The sequence below is a fragment of the Pyrus communis genome, chromosome 16, assembly GCF_963583255.1.
Source record: "Pyrus communis chromosome 16, drPyrComm1.1, whole genome shotgun sequence".
NCBI lineage: Eukaryota > Viridiplantae > Streptophyta > Magnoliopsida > Rosales > Rosaceae > Pyrus > Pyrus communis.
Genome location: NC_084818.1, coordinates 4,211,033 through 4,231,202, shown reverse-complemented (window position 1 = coordinate 4,231,202; position 20,170 = coordinate 4,211,033). Strand labels below are relative to the sequence as shown.

The 20,170-nt window shown below is 36.9% G+C and overlaps 1 protein-coding gene, 2 long non-coding RNA genes and 1 pseudogene across 6 annotated transcripts; 1 reads left to right on the top strand and 3 right to left on the bottom strand.

Annotated features, from left to right (window-relative positions):
• The first annotated feature begins 37 nt into the window (after positions 1-37).
• On the top strand, positions 38-3,434 carry LOC137720897 (uncharacterized). Of its 3 annotated transcripts, XR_011066596.1 has the most exons (6): positions 38-463; positions 653-767; positions 852-926; positions 1,630-1,744; positions 2,522-2,660; positions 3,194-3,434. It is a non-coding gene; the product is annotated as an uncharacterized lncRNA (long non-coding RNA). The 3 variants fall into 3 exon arrangements; XR_011066595.1 differs by lacking the exon at positions 38-463 and having other exon boundaries at positions 496-767; positions 852-955; XR_011066594.1 differs by lacking the exon at positions 38-463 and having other exon boundaries at positions 498-767.
• Positions 3,435-4,034: 600 nt separating this feature from the next.
• LOC137720993 (receptor-like protein EIX1) lies at positions 4,035-8,110 on the bottom strand (annotated as a pseudogene).
• An 833-nt stretch (positions 8,111-8,943) lies between these two features.
• Positions 8,944-11,148, bottom strand: LOC137719573 (uncharacterized). Of its 2 annotated transcripts, XR_011066413.1 has the most exons (4): positions 10,715-11,148; positions 10,118-10,200; positions 9,905-9,955; positions 8,944-9,631 (listed from the first exon to the last, which is right to left on the bottom strand). It is a non-coding gene; the product is annotated as an uncharacterized lncRNA (long non-coding RNA). The 2 variants fall into 2 exon arrangements; XR_011066412.1 differs by lacking the exon at positions 8,944-9,631 and having other exon boundaries at positions 9,652-9,955.
• Positions 11,149-16,848: 5,700 nt separating this feature from the next.
• Positions 16,849-18,772, bottom strand: LOC137719371 (putative pectinesterase 63). The gene is made up of 4 exons (XM_068458417.1): positions 18,269-18,772; positions 17,674-17,880; positions 17,235-17,479; positions 16,849-17,130 (listed from the first exon to the last, which is right to left on the bottom strand). Exons 1-4 carry the CDS (start codon positions 18,770-18,772, stop codon positions 16,980-16,982), a joined length of 1,107 nt encoding a protein of 368 aa, XP_068314518.1. The 3' UTR covers positions 16,849-16,979.
• Between the last annotated feature and the right edge of the window lie 1,398 nt (positions 18,773-20,170).

Below are 20,170 nucleotides of genomic sequence, written 5' to 3'. Positions count from 1 at the left end.
TTAAAACTATTCAAAGATCATATGCCAGCTTGAAATTATATATACCGAAACTCAGTTTTTAGTTTCCCCGTTCCCTTGCCTCCTTGGTACAGCGAAATGACAATTTTTTCCATCTTGGCCATGCGTCTATCAACGTTGAAGCCTCTGCTTCGACGATGTCTTCTTGATTTTTCTTTCGGTTTCCACTTCTCTCTCACAAATCTCTGCTTCTGTCCCTTTCGAACTAGCCCTTCCTCGCTCTCAATTTCCTCCCCTTCACCGATCATCTGAAACCAATGATACTCAGAGTTCCCCATCACCGAACTCCATTCGAAAACCTTCTGGAGCGACTTCTCCTCACCAAGCAGCCACTGTGCTCCAGATCTTTCCAGTTGAAATTCCTCTTCTTCACCCTTCCATGTTGAATTTCACATCAACATTGGAATCAAGTTTTTTGACGATTCCGGCGACGCCCACCATCGAGGTTAGTCTAAAAGGATTCTTATCTTATAGCTGTATTGCATGTTAAAATCTGTTTCGAAATTGTGATTTAATAAAATTAAGCTTTAGAAAAAATTTCATGATTTTGTCTAATTGAATTTAAGGATTAATTTTTTATTTATTAATGTTCTGGATTTGTTGGGGGGAGGGGGGTTTTGAATGTGATGTACAGAACTTGGTTGCACGGACTACACCCCAGAGATTAGCCACGGGGTGTTGGTTGAATTGGCCGAACACATAAAGGAATTAGAGAAGACAAAGTCTGTTCATGATACTTTGAGCATCCGGTAGTTTTCTACTTTGGTTAATTGGTCACATTTTATTTAGGTCCTAGAAAGATTGGGAGGTTTATGAGATATGTATTTGTGCAGGATAAAGCTTTGGATGCTTTAGCAATTGAGGACAAGAAAAGGCAATATGTTGCTGCAGAGAACTATCTAAAAGATGTATTGCATTCAGCTTTAGCCACTTTAGAGTAATGTACCACTAGACTTTTGTTATATGATTGTGTATGTAAAACTGTGCAGTTTTGTTTGCATTATTAAAGAACTGGTAGATCAAACTCCAACAGGGTATTAACAGGGCTTACTTGATTCAATGAGTGTGAAAGTTTTGAGTTTTGAAGAAGCAGAGGAGGAGAGTTGTTTACCAAACAACATTATCCATGTATTAGCATGTTCATTCCTTTGTACCGAAAAAGAAATTACGAAAGTTGCTACTTCTCTCTTAGTGATTAAGTTTGAGTTGGATGCTTATTAGTGCGTTGGTTCTTCTATAATTGTATTTCCAGTGGTTGACTGTCATTCATGTTTTATGGTTCTCCATCAGATATTTTTGTGTCTAGAGTCTAGACTCTAAACACGATGGCACCTCAATACAGTAAGCTTGGGTATTAAATATAATTGTCAGAAGACGTATTGGAAGAGTTCTTTGTCATTATAATTTCTTCCGTTTAATATAAAGTTATAAGTCTATAGCCTTCAAATTCTGAGATAAGTGGAAAATGAATTTAAGGGTAGTTGTAGACTATTCAGTGCATTTGATACATATATTATATGCATTGTTTATGTTGTAGGATCCAAGATAACTGCAGAAGTACGTAGAACCATACTATGGTCACATCTTTCTAACTAATGTCATTTTTTGTAGCTTTCTTCCTTGCTTTCGGATTTAGGACTTAGCATCCGTGAAGCACATGTCTTCTCGACAACCGATGGCTACTCTTTAGATGTATTTGTGGTGGATGGATGGATGGTCTGTTGAGGTAGTTTTCTTTTACTATGTAACGTGTTTATCGTCATTCACTGTGTATTAGGTTTTGTTTTCCATTTACAGGAGTTCTTTTATCCTTATTGTATCTTTTGTCAATAATTTTAGTTGTTTTCATACATGCCATGCTTTAATCATTAGTCAGTGGATTTTACCTCTTTAATTTCTCTGATAATGGGGATGGTTTCGATGACATCTTTCGAGGATACCAATAAGCAAAGCCATTTAATTGATCAAATTGGGTGTGAAAAATCAAATTTGGCTATGGTTGAGGTAAACATGAACAGAGAGTGACAGAACACACACGCATTCTCTTCTATGGACGTTTCCTGACTCCAAATGCTTTTATGCGTATTTTAGTCCTTGCTAATTAAGATTCGTGGTTTATCTTCCCTGCACTTTATATTTTCGTACTTTTTTTTTTTTCAAAATCTAATGAAGCTAAAAACCCAACTATTCAGACTTTCAAAATTCAATAATAGTATACAAAATAAGAAACAACTGACCTTTTCTATATGAAACCTCAATAGCACGTTCATAGCATGTGAACCTCAATTTTGCTTGCAACTATTAGAAGGCTAAGAGTTAAGGGAATTCAAGTTTCATATAAAACCATTCTCTCTCTCTCTCTCTCTCTCTCTCTCTCTCTCTCTCTCTCTCTCTCTCTCTCTCTGCATTGGTCTGTTACGTCTGTCTACTTTGCTTTTACTTACCCTTCTCTTTTCCCTTATCAATAAAATTTTTACTAATTGCAATTGTTAAATGTTACCAGGGTGAGAAAGGGATCACCGATTTGAAATCAGCACTTCAAGTAAACATAAGAAAGAGATTTTTTTTGCACAAAGTTGAAAAGGATTTAGCAGCTGTGACGGACTAATTTTTGGAAACGTAGACGAGCATATTCACCTAGGGTGAGTGGACTCTTCTGCTTTTGCTTTTTCTTTTGCTTCTCTTTTCATTCCCTTATGATTTCGAATCTCCCTATGCCTATGGTTGGGATATTATGTCCAATGAGCTTATAATTCGAATGTTCCCAATATTTGGTCTCTGGATAATTGAATCTGGAAGCATTATACATGTTTGTATTTGAATAAAATTGTAGCAATTGTGAAATATATAATTCATGTCCTTGGAAGAGATCTTATTATAGTTTTTTCAAAGCTTTGGGACTTTCATATCATGTGGGGTATTTGGAAAACCTGTACTTGGAAGTGACCTTTTTATGTTTTTTCACAAAGATTTGGGACATTAATATCACTTTCTCATATGGTTCTTTACTATGATTTCAGCTGCAGAACCGCGATGCAGCTCAATCAAATATTATCGTTTTCTATGATTTTTTGTTTTCGTGCAAATTTTTTCTACACCTGCGTACATAATTTCAACGCACCATTTCTAATTCGCTTGATTAAGATTCCAATACTCTCTTCTATCCGTGTTTCAGCTGCAACAAGGTCATTCTTCTCTCTTTCAGCATTTAGGGGCAGCAAACCAAATGAGATGAAGTTCGCTAATGCTAGAGACTCGTAGAGTACCGGAGTCAGATTCTGCAAAACTTTCTATTCATCCACACGCAGAGACTAGGGACCGTCCCTATACTTCTGGCATTTCTTTTTTCTTCTTTCCTGTCGTAAAACTTTGTTTCCGGGTCTTTTGTACATGCAATATATGCCCTTGTTCTGTTATTTTCAGAGATTTAAACAGACCCCTGTTCTTAACCCTTATGCTTAGGATGTCAAGCAACTACAGATCGATACATGTCGAGTTGAGTCGATTTTATTTATTCTAGGAACAAAGTTGCTTCATAATGTATCCAGTTTCAAGTCTGTAAACTTTGCGTATATTGGCATCAATACGAATGCTTTGTGACAGAGAATGCCTCTAAATAGCATAGGAACATGCTAACTCCATCGTCACCATTTTGCTTGCTCCACGAGCATTTCAAAGCTGCGTAGCAATTGGGTTTTCTCGTAGAAGAGAGAGAGAGAAGTACTGCGAAGAAGAAGGGGGAGAGAAGAGAGAGAACAAAAGAAAGATCGAGAGGTAAAATTGTAAATGAAAAATAATTAAAAATATCACCACTAAATAATGTGAATAATGTAAGTTTGCTGATAATTAATTAACAGGTAACTAATTCCTAAACAATTTTCACATATTTCTCATGTCATTCAATTTACTTTTGCTGAAAGAAGAGTTACTTGTTCAGAAAATAAGTATTTTAATTTTATACAGGATAATTTTTCTATTTTTTAATTTTTAAGAAAACCTCGACGGTACGAGAGATATTTTATTGATAACGAAAAAAAAAAGTTACACCTAGTTATGGGGGGACATAAACCTTACCCCTCATAATGGTAGGAAAAGGAGAAAACAACATTGAGTAAGAAGGGGGGACAAAAACCTTACCCTTCTAGAAACAAAAACAAAAACGATACAAATGAGGGAGGACATGAAACCTAATCCCTCTAAAGTCAAACCTAAAAGAAAAATACAAGAAAACAAGAGGATGAAATTTGACAAAATTATACAACACAACCATACTGACATATTCGTCACAGCAAGGAAAATGCCAACAAACTTGCTCAAAGTACAAAACAAAGCTAAACATATTCAACAATTACATGATATATTTTAAGCACTATCCTATTTAGCAACTGTGAAAGAAGAATGCTCCATGGCATGTTTACCAGCAAAGAACCAAGCACAATCCAAAACCCCGTGAAGAATCCAACTCCCAAGCTCACGTAGAACCACTCGTCTTCGAGTAAACGGTATCCTCCTCCTCTGTCTTGCTCAACTGTTGGTGGCGGTATCACCCCATTTGCGCTGCAATTCTTGTTGAGTGGAGCTCCGCATAGTTCATTGCCGACGAAGCTAGACGGATCAAGGCTCTGCAGCTGAGTGCTTTCCGGAATTCGTCCCGTCAAATTGTTGTAGGACAAGTTTAAGTGACTCAGAAATGTCAAATTCGTCATGCTTGGAGGAATTTCACCATCAAGTTGGTTCATGGAAAAATCGAGAGATTCTAACCGTGCCATAGTACCAAGCTTTGAAGGAATTCTTCCGGTGAAGCAATTATTTGATAAATTGAGTGACTGCAATGCGAGGAGGTCGGTAAGTTCTTCAGGGATCTCTCCACCCATAAAGTTGCATGAAAGATCCATGCTTTTTACAAATTTCAGAATCTTGGTATATTCCATTTCTATCCCTTTCGTTACCACTATAGAAGCCTCAACAGAAGAATTAATCATAAACATTGTTGGCCAAAAGGATTCTGACAAATCAGCCATGGCGCTCAAATTGTGGAAGCATTTCGGTATCGTTCCAGAGAGTTTATTATGTGCAAGGTCCAATATCTGGAGACTTTTCAGATAACAAATTTCAGAAGGAATGTCTCCTTCAAACTCATTCGAACGAAGGTTAAGAACGTTCAAACTTGAAAGGCTTTTACCCATCCATATTGGTATGCTTCCGACAAACCCATTTCCACCAAGGTCAACAACTGACAACATGGTACAGTTTTGTAGGGAATTTGGCAATTCTCCGTACAGGTGATTATTGCGCAAGTGCAGCGATCCCAGTGTTTGCAAGTATCCCAAAGACATTGGGACATTCCCAGTTAGGTGGTTGTTTTCTAAGTTTAGGGCTCGCAAGTATTGCCAACTCATCCAACAGTCGGGTACTTTTCCAGTGAGAAGATTGTTCCCGAGATGAAGAATAGAAAGTTGTAAGATTGTTCCCGAGATGAAGAATAGAAAGTTGCTTTGGTTCTTCCAGCCTATCACAGAAGAAGTGGAAAACAGATCCAGAAAATGATGAATTGGAAAGATCTAGCAAATATAATGAGGTGGGAACAATAGGCAATGCACCAGTGAATTGGTTAGAACCAAGATCAACTACTGAAACAGGAGCAGCAACTATGTTTGGAATGTCTCCGTACAATTGGTTGTGAGAGAGATTCAGATAACCTAATTGGAATGTTAAGTTCCAAAACCAAGTTGGAATAGTACTTGAAATTCCTGTACCAGATAAGCTTAGATCTGTTAATTGTGTTTGTGTCTGAAGCCACATTGGCCATTCAGGTCCCAGATGCCATGAATCCAATCGTAAACTTTCAAGTTGAAAAGGAGGAAGCCAATCTCGACTGGTTTTCAGAGTAAATGAGTTTCCGTTTGCAATGAAATGCTTCAATTTTGTAAGGTTACTATAAGAAACTTTTGACACCTCACCTTCGAACGAATTATAAGATATATCCAAATCTGTTAGCATTTTGAGTTTACCAATAACTTCTATAAAAGTTCCATTAAACTGATTTCCAGATATGTCTAGTTCTACTAAGCTTGACAGGTTTCCTAGGGATATTGGAATGAGACCTGATATTGAATTACCTGAAAGATCAAAGTGCCTTAAACTTTTAAGGTTTCCAATGGAACTCGATATTTCACCACGTAAGGCATTGCGAGAAAGAAGTAAGGACTCAAGATTATTCAAGCTATAAAACCATTCAGGTATGGTAGAATTGAAGTTATTCCACCCGAGATTAAGAGCTGTAAGACCAGTCATATTCTGAATACTGCTTGGAAGTTCTCCGGTAATATAATTGTATGACAAATCAATTTCCCTCAAAGATGTGATATTCTGTGAAATGCTAGGAATTGGACCTCGGAAATCACAACCAGTGAGACGAAGAGAAACTAGATTTTTAATACTAAAAACCCACCTCGGCATCAAAGAATTAAAACTGTTGTCAGAAAGATCAAGGACGACCAGGGAAGTAAAATTTATGGTGGGTAGAGGGGGAGTTTGATGAAGTTGACAATTGGACATATCTAACTCTACCAAAGAAGGGAGCATGTTTGTAACTTGCAACCAGTCAGATGCTTTGCTAAGATCTACATGGCTCAAGTCCAAGTGTTTTAGCAGAGAAAGACCAGAAATCCACTGAAGGTTGTCAACCTTCAGACTGTAACTAATGAGATTGAGATAGAGTAGACTGGAGAGATTTCCTAGTTTATGAGGAATTACTCCTTCAAACGATGAGTATCCAAGATTAAGGTGTGTTAAACTTGTCATAGAACCAAAGAAACTAGGAATTCGTGTTGTCCAGAAATCATTGTTACTCAAGTCTAAGTAGTTGAGATGCTTGAAACTGAGCAAAGAAGGATTTATCTTACCACCGAAGGAAGATTCCAAATAAGGTTCGGAATTATTAAGGTGCAGCTCGTGGATGTGGCCGGTTATGTGATCACAGACGACTCCTGTCCAACTGCAACAGTCTGAACCTTCTTCTGCAACCCACGAAGAAAGCCGATTGGCAGGATCCTCAAGATCTTGCTTGAACATCAGAAGTGCTTGTCTTTCGCTTTCTTTGCAAAGCGGAGGCCAACCGGGAATTCCATTGCATAAACCAATACTGAAAGTAATGGTTGCAATAGTTAGGACCCTGATTAGTAGTAAAACAACTCTCATGCTTCTCTCCATAAAGTTTTAGTGTATGAAGTAGGTGATGTGTACGAGCAATGAACCATCCAGAGTAGTGCTAGCTATTTATACTAGGGAGCCTCTCTTTTTCTAAACCATCCTCGATTACATGAGCACTTAAGAGCACTTTTTCTAAACCATCCTCGATTACATGAGCACTTACGAGCACTTTTTCTAAACCATCCTCTACGACATGAGCACTTACGAGCACTTTTTCTAAACCAACACTTTTCCTAAACCATCCTCTACGACATGAGCGCTTACGAGCACTTTTTCTAAACCATCCTCTATGACATGAGCGCTTATGAGCACTTTTTCTAAACCATCCTCGATTACATGAGCACTTACAGCACTTTTTCTAAACCATCCTCTACGACATGAGCACTTTTTATAGGGAAAGGATCCTCGCCGGATCCCTTCCAGCCGGATCCTCCGGAACCCAAAGATTGCCGACAAGGCTTGCCTCTAGCAGAGCCATCGCATCTTCTTCCCCTTCCTCGAATAGGGCTGCGAAGCCACGAACGCAACCTTGCTTCCAAAATTGGACCGCGAAGTCATCAATCCCAACTACGATCCTGTCGACACCGTCATCTTCTCCACATCGGCGACCCTTTCAAGCCTCTTGTTATCAACACCATGGCCGCTGCAGCAGAGAATTCCATGGCCGCTGCTGCCATAGCAGCTGCTTCTCAATCGAGATGGAGTCAATCCCGTCTAGATGTGTTCTGACCGTTCGATTTTATTTTTAACTAATAGGATTGAAGGATCCTCCGGATCCGGAGAGGATCCAATCCCCTTTTTCTAAACCATCCTCTACGACATGAGCACTTTTTCTAAACCACCCACTACACATGAGATTGAGACCGCATTTTCCAACACATCAATGAGAGTAGGAGTCTAGGAATCTTTGTCAAAAGTTTCATAGATGATAAGATGGAATAATTACTTTCATTGAATGGTCGGTCCTTCAAATACGTTGTATTGATAAAGATGAAAAATTAATTTCTTTGATTGATATGATATTTATTGGGATATCATATTCCTACCTAAACTGGGCGCCAAACAAGTAAAAAGGGTACCTCTTTAAGTTTTGGTACAATTGCAATCTCATATAATATCTTTAGAGTATTTAAGTGTCATACATTTACTTATAACTAGAAAATGTGCCCATGCTTTATTGCGGGCGTCGACTGTATTAGTCGCAACAAGTATGAATAGTTTCCACACAAAGCAACTAAAAGAACGTAGTACCTAAGAACCAATGAAGTCAAACTTTGCTTGCCATATGGATAGCTATAAGAAACATTCATTTGTAGGTCGTATTATGCCATCAATATAATAGTTTCAAGTAATCAACCTACTACATGGAGGAAAAACATAGAAAAATGAAAGTAGAAAAGTAGAAGACATAATACTTGAGCATCTCGTGGGAATAGTAAGTTTCTGAAAAAATTGCTAAACTGTCTTACAAATTCAATCGTCAAACGTTATATTGTAACCCAAGACAAAGATAAAGTATATAGTTTGTTTACAAATCAAAACAAAATGTTGCAATAATCTGCAACAACTATGAATCATTTCCACATAATGATACTCAAATTTGACGGCACATTGAATAACCATCAAGCAAAGCAAAATATTTCATGTGCTAACACGAAACTAAAACAAAAGGAGGATTAAATATTGAAAATTTTCCATAAGGCATCAATCAACAAAATGCTTCTTAAGGTGGTCGTCCAAGAAATGAATGCAGATCCAAAACAACTCAGAAAACACCTTAGAAATCTTTATCACCGCAATCTTACTAAATAGAAGCATAAATGGACAGGATAGCACCCTAATTTTTTAATAGAAACTCTAACAAAGAATATCAGGCTCCAAAGGCCCTGACTTTTCCTTGGCATAAATCTGTACGTTCCAAGTTTAATTCCAACGAAACAAATATGCATGTACAGTAAAAGACATCAACGCTACATGCACTGCTTTACAATCATCTCAAGTTGTTGATACAATGCCTAAAATATTCAAGACTCAAAGATTTTCATATAAATAGAACACCTCACCAAAACAATAACCAAGGCCGTGGTATTTGGATCAAGCAGGCAGATGCTTTGCAAGGCTGCCTTCAATATCATCTCATACTCCCTTTTCATTTTTTTCTACATGATACAATAAACCGTTCAAATTGAGTTCATGTGGAATTGGGGAAAAGAAAAGGTTCAAAACTCTAATCATCCAAATAGAACCTATTATGTTAAAATGGTTCTTGAATATAGTCAGCAGCGGTATTTGCAAAGAAACACGATGTTAACTCTCAAGTATACATTCAACAATTAGATTCAATTGAATACCATTTTCTTGGGATGTAGAGCTGGCTGACGATTCTCTCCTCGTTTTGCGTCTTGTTGATTCAGATTATAACCAAGAAACCAAAATCAAACAAACATAGAAACATATATGAGAATTTACACGAATAGGCAAGGATTTTAAAGATTCGGAATGTAATGAAGAGACGAAAACATGCTTATATGGCTAACAAGATCAAAGAAATTGCAAAAAACAAATGGGGAAAATTGCAGAACATGGGTATTTCCTAAAACTCCATCATGTTTTCAATTCAAATTTTTCTGGGCATACAAAATGAAGCTTATGGAATGAAGAGTAGAATTATTACCTTTGCCAGACCCAAAGTGGTTGCAAAAGCTTGAAAAACCACATGCCAATCCTAACAAAATCGAATCGACAAATGAAAGGAAACCCATTAAACCCACATTCCAATTCAACCAAAATTCAAACTTCACCTCAAATTAGATCAACAGAAAGTGAAACAGGGGAAAACCCAAATGCAACAGGATAGAAAAACAGGGGTGAGAGAGAGAGAGATTACAATGAGTGAGTTAGCAAAATTTGAAAGCTTCGGTGAACTTGCGGCTCCCCTTCGACTCGTTACATCAATAGGATTAGAAGATTCTGGAAAAAAATAAAAAAATTACTGAACGGCCATAAACTCAATTAAAAAAAAAGTTCTCAGAATACATTTCGAGAATTTCGCATCTTGCGCGGGAACCTGCTCGAGAAAGGTAAACAACGCATGAATACATTTGGGACAGAAAATAAACGTTTGTTTTAACCCTGTACCAATCAGCTAAATTTCGCAGTAAGCACAACATTTTCATTCCCTACTTAACAGTGAATTAACTACGACTGCCAGATTAATAAGCATTGTTCTTAAAATGATACTTATTAAACTTAATCTTCTTAATTAACACGAAACCGCAGATAATCTACCAAACCAAACTGTTATTCAGTATATAAAGCAAAATACACACGCTTGGAACAAACATTTCAAATTATATGATCTAATTACACAATTTCAACTCGCTTTTACTCCGAAACAATCGACTTTCACACAACTAAACACTAATCGCATCGAATTGGAGCTCTTAAAAGCTGCATTACGTGCAAAAACTGAAATTTCAATCACCTCGGGGCGATCAGAAGCACAAGGAAGAAGGCCGAGCGACCTGGCACACCTAATGGAGCTCATAATCTTCTCGCCGACCTTTGACAAATCCATCGCACCACCTTGGAACAGCAAAAAGGGGACCAAGAACGAAACCCCGGAGCTCTCAGTGCCCTCGCTCAAATCGCCATTGAACACAAGCGATTCGCCAAAACGCTGCCGAAGGTAAATAGATTCAGCTGCATTTCAATTCGAACCATGGAAAATGACTAACCCAATTTCAGAGCAACCAGGAAGAGAATAAAATCCCCTAAAATCCCCAAGAGCAGAGAAAGAAGTCACCGAAATTGAATCGAATGGAGAGAACCAACCACCGGGAGATGAGGAAAGTGGCAAGCCAAGGAGAGGGGCCAAGTATGACTGAGTTTTGGGCTGTGCATTTCGGATTTCTTGTTCAGGGAGAAATAAGGAGGAGCCCTCCGGATACCCAAAAAAGTAAACGATTTCTAAGGCTTGATGAGGTGTGCAGGCTGTCGAACTTGCTGTGGAGTGTTTTTTTTTTTTTTTCTCCGATGCTATGGACACACTGAAAATTTTCATTTTGTTTTTGTTGTTATTAAGAAGTGTGATTAGTTTTTAAAATTTTAAAAAGAGTATGAAATAACGATAGTGGAACAATTTCTCTTAATACGTTCATATTTTATCTTAATATTGCATAATTACTGTTTTGTCCTACTTATGTAAATATTGTGTATCAAAAGTGATGGTAAAATAGGAAAAATAGGGATATGATTGACATTTTCCCAAAACAAAATTACTATTTTACCTTCTTATGTAAGTATTGTGTATCAAAAATGAGAGTAAAATTAAAAAAAAAATGACAAAAAGTTGAAAGGAGGGTTCGTTTAATAATAGTATAGATAACCTTTCATATTGATAAACTAGCAGAGGAAAATGCATTAACATTTTCATGCCATCCGCCCTGATGACAATATTCACGAGTATGAGATTTTATAGAAATAGATAGTGAAATGAGAGAGAAAATAATAAAAAATGTTCATCCTTTTTCAACCGGGAGCAATCCAAAAACAAATACAAAAAACAGAACTAAAAAAGAATCCATCTCTCCGTTTTAGCTCTTTGGCACCATCGAAAAAACATTACAATAAAATTTTGGAAATTGAAACTTGTCATTCTTCATAAGCATCTTTATGATTTTTAGACATATTTAAAAAAAAATTATATATATTTATATATATGAATCCAAACAACCTTCAATAGATACGCTAATAGAATCGTTCAATCGACCATCAAATACTTTCAAAGATTATAACCTCTGTTACATGCTTTTCTGGCCCACCCCCAACCCGCCCCCATCCCCAAAGTGGGGGGCAAGAAAAAGGAAGGCAAAAATCAAAATTTGCCTCTGCCTTTGGTTACCAGAAAGTTTAAACTAAAACATTGTCTTGATTTGAAATCTGTCAAGGGCTATAGCCATCCCCTAAACTACCACGTTACCTAATATTCTTTTCTCAGCAACCTAGAAAACCACTAAACAACCACCATTCCAACAAATCTCACAAAAAACTCAAGAAAGAACAATGCAAAGAATAATAGAAAAATATTGAAAGATAGAATTTACCTGAATGTTCACGATGAAGAAGAATTCTCGCCTATCATACGCCGCATATTTCTGAAAAACAAAAAATATGAGTCTCGTTTTAATCACCATTTCTTAACAACTATTTAGTAAAGATCAAACAATCATGCCATAAAACAAATTTGAGAAAAAAAAAAGGGAACCAAATTAAGTTGAGTAGGGTAAATAATTGAAGTGACTTTGAGGCATTTAAGGTAAGATTTTTGTATAGTGTTGTCAGCCCAGATTTGTAACATAATTTTGTTCTCTTAAACCATCTCTAAAGAAGATGTCAAATAGGATTAAAAAACATTTAAGTGTTCTCCAATAGATATGCCATATATGATGACTTTCTAGTTGCATTTTTTGACAGCAAACGAAGAAGGAGTCAAATATATTTAATTGAGTTTTTTAATACATGGGTCCTATTAACAACCAATAGAATAAAAACTACAATTAATTTTGATTATTTTTCTGATAGTTAATGTAACTCTAGGCCCAATAAAATAATAAAATAAATATTTGAAACATCCATTAGAAAATAGCAGAATTTAGCATTTGTATTCAATTTGCCACATCAGCCATCAAATAAAATTTTGACATATTATATTTGACATCTCGAGATGCTCTTGCATATATCCAAATAGCAGATATGTACTATTTCAATACAATAGCAACACATTGCTTACAACAAAAAAAGACAGATTAGACAAGTATACAGGTACACGATCATGTAATTTAAAATCACAATAAACAGAACCTGAATTACATCACTAAAAACACGGTATCGTTCTCTTTGATTTATTTATTTTCCTGCAAATTTTTCTACACCTGCATACAGAATTTCATCGCGCCATTTCTAATTCGCTTGATTAAGAGTCCAATACTCTCTTTCAGCATTTAGGGGAAGCAAACCAAATGAGATGAAGTTTCACTAATGCTGGAGACTCATGTAGAGTACTGGAGTCGGATTCTGCGAAACTTTCTATTCTTCCTTCACTGTCGTTGTAGCATGCATGATGCATTCATCCACAAGCAGAGACGAGGGATTTTACTTCTGGCATTTCATTTTTCTTCTTTTGTATATGCAATTTATGCCCTTGTCCTGCACTTCCCAGAGATTTAAACAGAGCCCTCTTCTTAACCCTTATGCTTAGGATGTCAAGCAACTACGTATCGGTACATGTCGAATCGATTCGTTTTATTTATTCTAGGAACAACAAAGGTGCTTCATAACGTATCCAATTTCAAATCTGTAAACTTTACGTATATTGGCATCAATATGAATGCCGGAGAATGCCTCTCTTATCTTAAATGGCAGAAAAATAAAATGAAAGAAAGGATGAACAAAGTTCAATCAAGAAACAAATAATGGAATCTATGGCTAATGGAGAGCAAGAAAGAAAACATTGAGTAGAAAGAGCAGAAGGGTGTCACGTGAATTAGTACGAATAAGAGAGAGAAGTAATCGTACGAAGAAGGGGAGAGAGAACAAAAGAAAGATCAAGAGGCAAAACTGTAAATAAAAAAACCAATTAAAACTACAACCATGAAATAATGCAAGTTTGCTAATAATTAATTAACAGATGACTATTCCTTAAACTATTTTCACATATTTCCATGTCATTCAATTTACTTTTGCTGAATGAAAAGGTACTTGCTCCGAGAACAAGTCTTTTAATTTTACGAGGGATAATATTTTTGTAAAACAAAGTAAAATACAACTACAATCAAACAAAAGGATGAAATTTGAGAAAAACATACCATTCAACCATACTGGCTTATTCGTCACAGCAAAGGAAATGCCAACAACAACAAGCTCACTCAAAGTACAAAACAAAGCTAAACATATTCAACAATTATACGATACAGTTAAAGCACTATCCTATCCTGAAAGAAGAATGCTCCATGGCATGTTTACCAGCAAAGAACCAAGCACAATCCAAAACCCCATGGAGAGTCTAAGTCCCAAGGTCACGTAGAACCACTTGTCTTTGAGTAAATGGTATCCTCCACCTCCATCCTGCTCAACTGTTTGTGGCTTAATCACCCCATTCACGTTGCAATTCTTGTTGGGCGGAGGTCCGCAGATTTTGTTGTTGACGAAGCTAGACTGATCAAGGCTCTGCAGCTGAGTGCTTTCCGGAATTCTTCCCGTCAAATTGTTATAGGTCAAGTTCAAGCGACTTAGAAATGTCAAATTCATCATGCTCGAAGGAATTTCGCCATGGAGTTTGTTCGTGGACAAATTGAGAGATTCTAACCATCTCATGTTACCAATCTTTGAAGGAATTATTCCGGTGAAGCGATATTTTGATAAGTTGAATGACTGCAATGCGAGGAGGCTTGTAAGTTCTTCATTGAGATCTTGCTTGAACATTAGAAGTGCTTGTCTTTCGCTTTCTTTCCAAAGTGGAGGCCAACGGAGATTTCCATTGCATAAACTAATACGGATAGTAATGGTTGCAATAGCTAGAAACCTGATTAGTAGTAAAACAACTCTCGTGCTTCTCTCCATATAGTTTTAGTGTATGAAGTAGGTGATGTGTATGAGCAATGAGCTATCCAGAGTAATGCTAGCTATATAAACTAGGGAGCCTCACCTTTTTCTAAACCATCCTTTACGGATGAGCACTTTCTACGGCATGAGCAGTTTGGATCTAAACCATCCTCTACGGCATGAGACCGTATTTTCAAAATCGATGCACATGCAGCTGAGTGCTTTCCGGAATTCTTCCCGTCAAATTGTTATAGGTCAAGTTCAAGCGACTTAGAAATGTCAAATTCATCATGCTCGAAGGAATTTCGCCATGGAGTTTGTTCGTGGACAAATTGAGAGATTCTAACCATCTCATGTTACCAATCTTTGAAGGAATTATTCCGGTGAAGCGATATTTTGATAAGTTGAATGACTGCAATGCGAGGAGGCTTGTAAGTTCTTCATTGAGATCTTGCTTGAACATTAGAAGTGCTTGTCTTTCGCTTTCTTTCCAAAGTGGAGGCCAACGGAGATTTCCATTGCATAAACTAATACGGATAGTAATGGTTGCAATAGCTAGAAACCTGATTAGTAGTAAAACAACTCTCGTGCTTCTCTCCATATAGTTTTAGTGTATGAAGTAGGTGATGTGTATGAGCAATGAGCTATCCAGAGTAATGCTAGCTATATAAACTAGGGAGCCTCACCTTTTTCTAAACCATCCTTTACGGATGAGCACTTTCTACGGCATGAGCAGTTTGGATCTAAACCATCCTCTACGGCATGAGACCGTATTTTCAAAATCGATGCACATCAATAACAGTAGCAGTCGGACGGACTCTTGGAATCTTTGACAAAAGTTTCATTAGATGATAAGATGGATTGAACTAGTTATTTTGACTCTCAGACACAATATTTGTTAGATTAAAGTTTAGAATAAAGAGCCGATGGGGTTCGAACACACGCCGTGGTGCAAGAGTCACACTCCTCTCCACCATTGTGGTAGAGAGCCACTTGTATGACAATTTGTTAAATTTAATTAGTCTTGAAGACAAGTTGTTTCTGAGGTGTAAGATTCTTACAAGAAAAATCAATTTCTTGAGACAAAAAGAAAAAAAAAACACAGAAGAGAGGAATAAGGAGAAACATAACAAGTTTTTACAACAGTTAAGTGTTGGCTATGTAGAAGAAAAACTAGATTTTGAAGTCTGAAAATCCATCTAGCTAGGCATTGAAGAAGTAAATGTGTTCTCAGAACGATCACTGATGTCAAGTGAAGTAAGATTTGTGATGCTTTTCTAATATCTTCAAAGTTCATATCTGTGAGACCATATTTTCTACCTTTTTGGGCAGTGATTCGCGTGGCAATCTGATTCTCGCCTCAATTCAGATCCTGTTTATTCTGATGATCCATATGAGTAGAGAGATCCCAAATGCACGACAGCAATCTGTCAACTTTGGGTGGCAACCGAAAGGAGTGCCAAGGCCGGCCCTGAGAATTTGGGGGTTCTAAGCGGTGGGGCCCTAGAATTTTCTGACCGCCGACAGTTTGTACATTGATTTGTATAAAAAAAATCTGCTAAATACATGAAAAATGTCTATTTCTACGTCAAGTATCTTAATTTAAAATTTAATATCAAATATTAAAATGGCCCCTATCTTTTATTACGTACCTCTACAAATTCTTCAAGGTTAGGTTTAGACTTTTATGTTTGACATTAGAGAGGTTAAGTTTATATCCCTAACTTTTATTTGTATTTTTCTTAATTTAATTTTTAGAGGCATAAAATATATGTCCCTCCTTTTTTTGTATTCTTTCTCTTGTATTATGAGAGATAATGCTTTTAGCTCATGACTAGGCGTAACTTTGTTTCTCAATATCAATAAAATTCTCTTTATACGGCCAAGGTTTTAATAAAAAAAAAAAATTAAAAAAAGAGTCTTGAGGGGGAAAGGAAGTAATGGGGTGGGGTTGGCTGGTTAATTAGTGTCTTATAATTAATAATAATTTGATTCCAGATTTACAAGTCACTGATTTCAAATTTACACTTATATTTTTCAACACATATCAATGTGTTACATGTAATACTGTACGTAATGCATAGGCTTTCTCAGTTAACCTCACCTAAATAGGTAAAAAATAATTTCCTATATATTTTCTAACAATGCTACTGAGGAAGAAGCCATTTGGAACCCTGAATATTGCCAAGGCTGATGAAAGGTTTTGCTTCTGCGTCGCTTAGTTTTCTGGTGTAGCGTGCTTGACCGGTTATATTTGACCCTTGACCCCAATTGTTGTACTCTCCATAGAACAAATTGCTGCAAAAATACCACATAAATCAAATTAATATACATGGATTCCAAGAATAATAAAGCACTTAATAAAAAAATTTGGGCAAAAAAATGGGAAAGAATTTGCTTACGATTCACGTTCAGGGTGGCCAAAATCACTCCACCGTTCAGGGTGGACAATATCCGCTATGTCGGTGTAGGCAACCACCACGTTGGGGCTGCTTCCCCAAGCCCTACCCAAATATGTCCGACGAGCATACGTGGTGCCAGTTATTTTGCAATGCACAAACGAAAATCCACTATCCTCCGAGGCACTGTCCCTTTGTTGTGCCGTTATCACTGTCAAATTCCGTTCTACGACATGTATCTCAGTGTTCTGCACCAAAGTATCACACTATACATGAGAAGAGGATTGAAAATATAACATGGGTGGGTCGACGATAAACTTATACTTCTAAATATAACTTCAACAAATAAAAGACACTTCATAATTATTTAAGTTGATTATGTAACTCTACGTTGCACTGTGACGTTCAACCTAAAAATTTCTCATGGACTTTAATTACGTACCAAGTAGAGGGATTTTCCTTTTCCAAAGATGAAATCTACAGTGCCTTGAATGAAGCAGTCTTTGAACAAATGTAACCCCTTGTAATCATAAAGGGTGTCCTGATATCCAATCATTTTGCAATTGTAGAAGGCTGCCTTGTTCCCGGATATCTGCAATGCAACTGCCTGTGCACCCTCTCTTATTCCATCCGGCTCCGGCGCTGAATTCTACAACAAAACAAAAAAAATCCCTACATCAATCTATTAATTTTTAATTACCATCAAAATGACGCTGTAAATGTGAGTTTGGATAAGAGGAATGCTAAGGGAACTCTCTCAAAAGTAAGACTCTCAATGCCCAACACTATAAAATACGATAGTGCTATTCATACACCCTCTTTTATCTCCCAAAACATCCTTATTAATTTTTTATCATTGATATTTTTAATTCATTTGATCCGACGGTCGAAAATTAAGAGAGGTAAGTAAAAATGGGTGTGTAGATAGCACTACCGTAAAACATTGTGTGGAAAGCATGAGGTGATAAAAAGTCTATGAAGAGCTTCACTTTTGAGAGAGTCCTCTTATATGGTACTTTTCTTGGAGAATTACATACTATAATAACAAGATTAACAGCCTTAAAATAGTCTGATTCCACGATCAATGTGCCACTATACACAGTCCCATACTTCTGCGCAGTGCCATCAAATGTAATATTTGGCATACTTTTTGGCGATCCATATAACGTAACAAAGGGTTTGTTATGTGGAATTGTGATTTTCTCGTTGTACACTCCTCCTTTGATGTACACAAACACGCGTTTTGTGGTCCCGGCTGGAATGCTATTGATGGCGTCGGTGATGGTCTTGAAGTTTCCACCTCCATCTTGCATGACCTTGATGACCTGGGGAGCATGCTCAGCTGCAACAAGGGCAGGGTCAAGCGTTGACTTTCGTTCATTGTAGGTTTTCACATTATTATCGAACCAGCTAGCTACTTGGGAACTATCGGAAGGTATCGGTATCGTATCCTCGGCGACGGCAGCGGTACTTGAAGTGAGTAGAATTGTTATTATCATCAGAGATGCATGAATGAACATGCATGGCGTTTTTCCGGCCATCTTTCTCCTTCTTGACGCACAATATATTAAAAAAAGTTAAGTTTTGCTCGAAAACTATACAAAAACAATCTAAACTTTTCTGGAATCTCAAATCTACGTTTTCAGCTTTATTCTACTGATTAGCTAGAGCAGTAGGTTGATGGTTGTTTATGAATGAATAATACCACAATCCATGATTATAGGATTGACCCAAAATATGTGAGGTTAGAGAGCTCTAGCTCTCGCACATGTTAATTTGTAATGGCAATTATACGTTTCAGATTCCAAGGCTTTCTCCCTAATATTTTAGGGCTCTCTTGAGAGCTAATTATATTACCTACTAAAAAAATGCATAGCCAAAATTAAAAGTAGCTAAAGACAGTAATTAATAATCCATAACATTGTTGCACCATAGGAAGGGGAGCGAGAAACATTTTTAGTGGGGGTAACCTTAACCTCCAGTTATACTTGGGAAAAAAAAAATTAAGATAGTAGAATATCTTCTATAATCTCATTGCTTTTTTTTTCCTCAAATTTCATTAGGCCAACTTGTATGCATTTTCTTTCACAATGATCGCTTATTATTATACATATTATTTGGAAATCTCAACTGATCAATTAAAGTACTTAAATATAATAAATTCAAGCTTTTTTTTTTTTTTTTTTTTTTTTTTTTAATTCAAGTATGATATTCATTTCATAACGGGAACAACGTACAATCAGAGAAAGGGTGCTAACAGTAGGCCTTAATAAAAACATTCCCGGGAAACAACCCGAATGAAGGGAAAAAGAGTATTCCGGACCAACAAACTTAATAATTAAAACTATCCTCCAAAACAAGTTCAGAAATTATATCAGGAGGGTCCTCAAACCAAGAGACGGGATGCTCCAAAGTTAAACTAAATCTAGCTAACCGATGAGCCACTGTATTGGCATCTCTTCGCACAAAGTTAGCTTTCCACAGTTGGAAAGATTGCAGTATCCGTCTTGTGTCATCCATCAAATGCCCAAATGGCCCATGATTGGCCGCCAAATTATTTTGAGTTGCAGCTATCACCAAAAGTGCATCTCCTTCCAATATCACATGTTCAATCTGCCATTGGTGAGCAAATAAAGCAGCTTCACGAGCAGCTGCAATCTCCGCAAGCATAGATGATGCAATACCAGTCAATTTCAAAGCCGTAGCTGCTATAAAATCCCCAGCCGCATTCCTGACGATCACGCCAACGCCTCCCACTGCCTCTAACACACTAATATTGTTCCCAACTTGATAATTATCACTTGTCAAATCCGTCAGTTTTGGGGCTTTCTCAAAAAATGTCTCGATATTAGTTAAAGTTGGTTAATCATATTTAAAGTCATTATGTTTGTACCTTATAGGAAATTAGCGCATTAACATCAGCCATTTCTTTTCCTGCC

Bases quoted from the DNA above. Each gene is read 5' to 3' on its own strand.
- LOC137719371 (XM_068458417.1), bottom strand. From the start codon at position 18,772: ATGGCCGGAAAAACGCCATGCATGTTCATTCATGCATCTCTGATGATA. The intron at 17,881-18,268 runs GTATGTAATTCT...GTTTTGTTGTAG, and splicing joins CTGTTAATCTTGTTATTATA to AATTCAGCGCCGGAGCCGGA. The intron at 17,480-17,673 runs GTACGTAATTAA...ACTTTGGTGCAG, and splicing joins AAGGAAAATCCCTCTACTTG to AACACTGAGATACATGTCGT.